At 40.9% G+C, this 6,000-nt stretch overlaps 1 protein-coding gene across 3 annotated transcripts in view; it reads right to left on the reverse strand.

Annotated features, from left to right (window-relative positions):
* Nucleotides 1-2,373, reverse strand: part of LOC126253192 (valine--tRNA ligase-like) — a 118,378-nt gene extending 116,005 nt beyond the window's left edge. For all 3 annotated transcript variants that reach the window (XR_007545918.1, XM_049954362.1, XM_049954373.1), the window contains exon 1: nt 2,089-2,373. Coding sequence is in view for 2 of the 3 variants with exons in the window: in XM_049954362.1 (XP_049810319.1) it covers nt 2,089-2,227 (139 nt within the window). In the remaining variant the exon portion in view is untranslated. The remainder of the gene's footprint in view (nt 1-2,088) is intronic.
* Between the last annotated feature and the right edge of the window lie 3,627 nt (nt 2,374-6,000).

The following is a 6,000-nucleotide window of genomic DNA, read 5'->3' on the forward strand; positions in this document are numbered from 1 at the left end:
GTGAGGGTCTTCTCATCACTGCAAATATGCCATCCAGATGTAGCCAGGCTCTACAGGAGCAATATTCCCCCCCCCCCCCCCCCGAGAAAGGAGTGACAGATGTCAAAATGCAGGCACTGATGGTACTGGTGACATTTTGACAGCTGTCATCCCTTCCACCCCTCCACCATTTGATGCGGCAGTGGCTAACACTACTAGAGAATATTATGATGAATGTCCATACCTCCAACTGAAGAGACTGTTGGAGTTTTCTATCAGATGGGTATTGCTCTGCTTTTGCCGAAGGCTGCAGCCTGACCCTTCTGTGCTCTGTTGTTTTTTTCTATTTGAATGTCAGTGAGGGATCCTTTAACTTTGTTTAGGCCTACTTTAAAAATTATAGTTTTCTTCAATAATACAAATATGAAAGGAAAGTCTCAGGGCACAGCCTCAATGACCTAAATACCCCTAACTACATGTGCAGATGCCTGCTCGTCCAGGATGTATAACATCAAGTGTATCACCTATGCACTAATTCACATCATGAGCACATATTTTACACTGAGAATGAGACTGAATTTTGAATAGAGGTTGCCCTTTCCTCACAACTACCCAAATCAACAAGAAGTGCCTCACCAGAGCTCAAGATTATTTGTTTTTAGCTATCAGTCTTCTGACAGATCTGATGCCTGTCACCATCACCAGAGCTCAAGATTATTTGCTTTTACTTATCAGTCTTCTGACAGATCTGAAGCCTGTCACCACAAATTGCTTTCCCAAGCCAGTCTCTTCATCACAGAGTAGCACTTGCACCTTACGTCCCCAACTATTGCTCTGCTGGGCATGACAGTTCTTTTATTCTACAACTCTCTCTTACACCACAGTAGCTCTTCACAGATGTCTACACATGCCTCTTCTCCTAGTCAGTATTTTCCAAATAAGTTATTCATTTCTTCCTCAATTCTGAGGAAGACTTCCTCATTTCTTACTGGTGACTGTTCAGAATAAAAATATATGTACAGGTTTTTATAACTGACAGTGTCAATTGGCACTTTTATACTCAGCCAGCTTGTGGTATTCCCGTGTAAAGTGTACTGATGGGTTTTATGTTTCACCCAGGGTGTGTATTATTCTACCACATAAAAAACATTGTTTCTCACCATTCAGCAAGTACTGGCAATTGAACCTACTTCTTTCTAAATATAAGAATCTACTATTCTTCCATCATCTCTTTCCATTTACATCTAAAGTACACAATTATTTTGATATTTTTGCATAATCTTGCTACAAATAGCACATTGTGGTATCCCAATATATACCGAGTTTAGCCCTAGATTACTAAACATTCCTAAAATTTCCGTTTACACCAGAGTATAAAAACAAGGTATTTTGTACTTAATTTGGTATGAAACATAGCACTGGTGATGTAATAACTATAATTAACTAATGCTTAATCTCTAAAATATGACTTCCATTGAATAATTTATGACGGTTTAGTAGCAATGTGATATTGGGTTAACACAGATAGGGTTAAGCAAGACTGGGGTTACTAAGTAAATTTCGAGGACGTATCATAAATGTCAGTGTGAATAGATTTGCATTGGTGATATCTTGTTAGGACACTTTACATAAATAGCTAATTGTGGCTGTTATTATATAACTTGCTTCACATTCCTGAAGGCTCCCTTTCATGTTGGTATTTACGGATCACGAATGTGTGAATGAGTAAGTGTACATATGTAAAGACTTTACTGAACGCCGCATCAAGCATAATCGACCAGATTTTTGATGCTTTAATATTTTTGCTGTATTGTGTGTGTCTATATATTTTGCAAGCCACTGTAAAACGCATGGCAGACTAATTACGACGACCCCCAAGTCACAATGCATCATGTTGTATCGATTCGAAAATAGACTCTTAAAGTAACAGGATCTCTCTACCCTGCAGCGTCTTAACAGTCTTAAACATCCGCTAAAAATGGATAGATGGTTATTTGGTGCAACGATAGTGTGAAAAATGTACTAATGAAACATTTAGCCCTACGTAAGTGGCCATAAATTAACAGTTCCTCCTTTCATTTAACCGCACGATTAATAAGTACAGTTTACCTGCATTCGTGTTTTGTCTTGTTTCTGTAGTGGTTAGATGCCGAAAATTAATGGATGGTACAAAAGAGGGTTGTACATCCTTAAAAACAGTTCCAAGAAAACATCGAGAAAATTGCAGACATCTATCTGCACTACCCATAGTATATCAAAATGTCATGTACTTAGCACCATATTTAACTACGCCAACCCAAATGCCGTTGTTTCCTATTCATACCACAACCCCAACATTAATAAGTGCTAGTACAAGTACATCTGTTCGTAGCGCGTGTGCTTTTAATATTTATATTTAGCAATCACTGGTGACCAAAGATACTGTACATGACTGTTTTATTATTTGTGCAGGGATCATCTCACAATAATAAAGAATTTCTTATGATTCGAAGAAAATAAGTAGCTGAACACAAACATATACATGCACGCCCGCACACAGAATATATAAAAAGGAAGAACGCTTTTATGAGGGTAGGACAGGTGGTCGCCCATCACAGTACTTGCCTGAAATACTTTAGGAAAACCGCGGAAAACATAAATCAGAGTGGCCGGATAGAGCCAACTACTTCATCCTGAATATAGACTCAGTGCACTTCACTGCCTCAAGGCCAATTTACAGTAAATTTAAATTAACTGTCACATTATGTCACGTGGCCCGACAAGACGCCTCCTGAGACGCAACAGGGAATAACAATATTAATGTGGTAATAGTAAACTGCAGGAGCATCTATAGAAAGGTCCCAGAACTGTTCTCATTAATAAATGGTCACAATGCCCTCATAGTACTAGGGACAGTTAGCTGAAACCAGATGTAAACAGTAATGAAATTCTAAACGCAGATTGGAACGTATACCGCAGAGACAGGCTGGACAGTGAAGGGGGAGGCGTGTTTATAGCGATAAAAAGTGCAATAGTATCGAAGGAAATTGACGGAGATCCGAAATGTGAAATAATTTGGGTGAAGGTCACGGGTAAAGCAGGCTCAAACATGGTAATTGGATGTCCCTATAGGCCCCCTGGCTCAGCAGCTGTTGTGGCAGAGCACCTGAAGAAAAATCTGGAAAATATTTCGAGTAGATTTCCCCACCATGTTATAGTTCTTGGTGGAGATTTTAATTTGCCGGATATAGACTGGGAGACTCAAACGTTTATAACGGGTGGCAGGGACAAAGAACCCAGTGAAATTTTTTAAAATACTTTATCTGAAAACTACCTTGAGCAGTTAAACAGAGAACCGACTCAGGGCGATAACATATTAGACCTTCTGGTGACAAACAGACCCGAACTATTTGAAACAGTTAATGCAGAACAAGGAATCAGCGATCATAAAACGGTTACTGCATCGATGATTTCAGCTGTAAATAGAAATATTAAAAAACGTAGGAAGATTTTTCTGTTTAGCAAAAGTGACAAAAAGCAGATTTCAGAGTACTTGAAGGCTCAACACAAAAGTTTTGTCTGAAGTACAGATAGTGTTGAGGATCAATGGATGTAGATGTACTTGTAGCGTAATGAAATGTGAACTATGTATAGTAAATCGTGCGTTGGTTGAAATCTCACCAGTATCATTTTTTCTTGTTCAATTTCAAATACCTACATCACGTAATTATAAAAGTCACCATCATTTTTTATGAATAATGCACCACTTCTTGTTTGTAATTACATACTGGATGAGAAAATTCCTGTTTCCATTTCAAATACAAATTCTTAATTATCGATGTTTTATGAAAGACTGCTCACAAAAGTTGTTTAAATCAAGAAAACATAACAATTCAATTTTTAAGGCAAAAATGAAAAACCAGATCCTCTTTATTTGGACTATGTCCATCGTTTTATACCGCAGAGGTAGATAAGTATCGTAGAAACATGAAAAAGAATCATTTTCACAGCATCGAGAACACCATTCAAATGCTGCATTGTTACATTTGTTACTGCACCATTGCAATATGAACCCAACAGAATTGATTTGGAGTCAAGCTGCGGGATTTGGCCCGAGAAGTAACAAGACAGTTAAGGTGCCAGACTTACTGGAACTAACGCATGCAGCTTTTTCACATGTCACTGCCGAACGCTGATGGAACACAGAACGGCTCGTCATAAAAGAAGAGAAAATACTGCGTCAGGTTGGCTTCGTTGATACTGTTATTGATAGGCTGGTTATCAATGTAGCAGGTGCCACTTCCAGAACGGAAGTGTATTTCTCGGATTCGAATAAGGAAGGAGCTAAGGGATTACCAGACGACTGACTGTAACACCTTCAGTGACTTCAATATTTAACTATACGCTGAAATCCTTCAGTACTCTCTTACGTTACACATAGCTTATGCTGAAAAATTACCCTATGAGTAAGTCAGGAATTTTCATCATTCTTGTTTTTAATCACAATAGTACGTTAGCTAAAAACGTAACGTGTTGCAGTTTTCGTCTAGTCGCCTAAGGAGCGTGTTGTGGGAGATCTGCAGTGTATTGTTTCATTTTGCTTAAAAATTAAATGACATTCGAAGCTGTATTGCTTCCCTACTCGTCTCCTTGTACGTGTGAACTACAGCTGGCCACGTCACTGTAGGTTAACTGTACTCGTTGACGGGCTGATGCGCCGGTAAAGCTGTTGTCCCGTATTATCGCTAAGTCGATGCGCGTAACGCACAGCACAAAACGTACCCTTATTATTGTACTTGACAGAACTCGAGACAGCTTGGCTGCAGTCCCACGTGAAACGGAAATCCAATGAGGTTCCAGCAAACGCTGAAGAATACATAGCCACTGAGGCTAATTAATTATTATTTTCGAGAGAGGGTAATGCGTTCAAGAATATAACTTTATTTTTGCATGTCGTTGAACACAGGAACAATGCCAAAACCAACATATATAAAAAGAGATGGCATAGCGCTAGAACAAAACCAAATAATAAATACATCGTAAATAACATTCTTCACAGAATAAACGCCAAAGGCCACTGTGCGATTTCGTTGTGTCACCAGGCGGTTCCTACACAGCCCCTCCCCCCCGCCCCTTTGTAGAACAGAGCTCCTGGCACATAAGGATACTTGTATTTTATAACTCTGCCCGCCCTAGAACGCTTCTCTGAGAACTGTGGGTCTTCCGGTGTGGTTTCCTGCTTCTGGCTTGGCGTGTTGCTCTCTGCGGGCAACACTTCTTCGTCATATTGTGTAGGCGGCGGTTCTTCACTGGTGTTTTAATTGTCTTCGTCAGCTGGTGGCCACATGTGCGCCGGTTTAACTCCCTCAATGAAAACTGTTTGTTGCTTCCCGTCATGATTTTTCTGCAGCGTATGTTCATCTCTTGCGAGTACTTTATACGGCCCGGTATATAGTGTCTGTCCTCAGCCACGCATAAGGACAATCGCTAAGTTGCTTGTGAACGAATGAGGTGTTGGTGCCATGTCGAGAACCAGGTGTCGGTCGTAGCTGTGCCATGTGGTTGTGGACTTGTTGTAAGACGTAAGGCATGTCGCCTCTGTCGGTTCAACGAAAAATTCTTATGGCAGCCTGAGGTTCTCTCTGTAAACCAGTTCAGCCATGGATGCACCTAGGTCTGATCTGCAGGCAGTTCGGAGACCTAGCAGCACCACTGGCAACGCTGAAGTCCAGCTGCCCTTATGGCACATCAATGCTGTCTTTAATGTCCTCAACCATGCCATTGCTCGCCGGCCTGTGTGGCCGTGCGGTTCTAGGCGCTTCAGTCTGGAACCGCGTGACCGCTACGGTCGGAGGTTCGAATCCTGCCTCGGGCATGGCTGTGTGTGATGTCCTTCGGTTAGTTAGGTTTAAGTAGTTCTAAGTTCTAGGGGACTGATGACCACAGATGTTAAGTCCCATAGTGCTCAGAGCCATTTTTTAACCATGCCATTGCTCGCTGGGTGATAAGCGGTGATGTCAGAATCCACAGAGCTTGGCTAAT

Source organism: Schistocerca nitens, chromosome 1, assembly GCF_023898315.1.
Source record: "Schistocerca nitens isolate TAMUIC-IGC-003100 chromosome 1, iqSchNite1.1, whole genome shotgun sequence".
NCBI lineage: Eukaryota > Metazoa > Arthropoda > Insecta > Orthoptera > Acrididae > Schistocerca > Schistocerca nitens.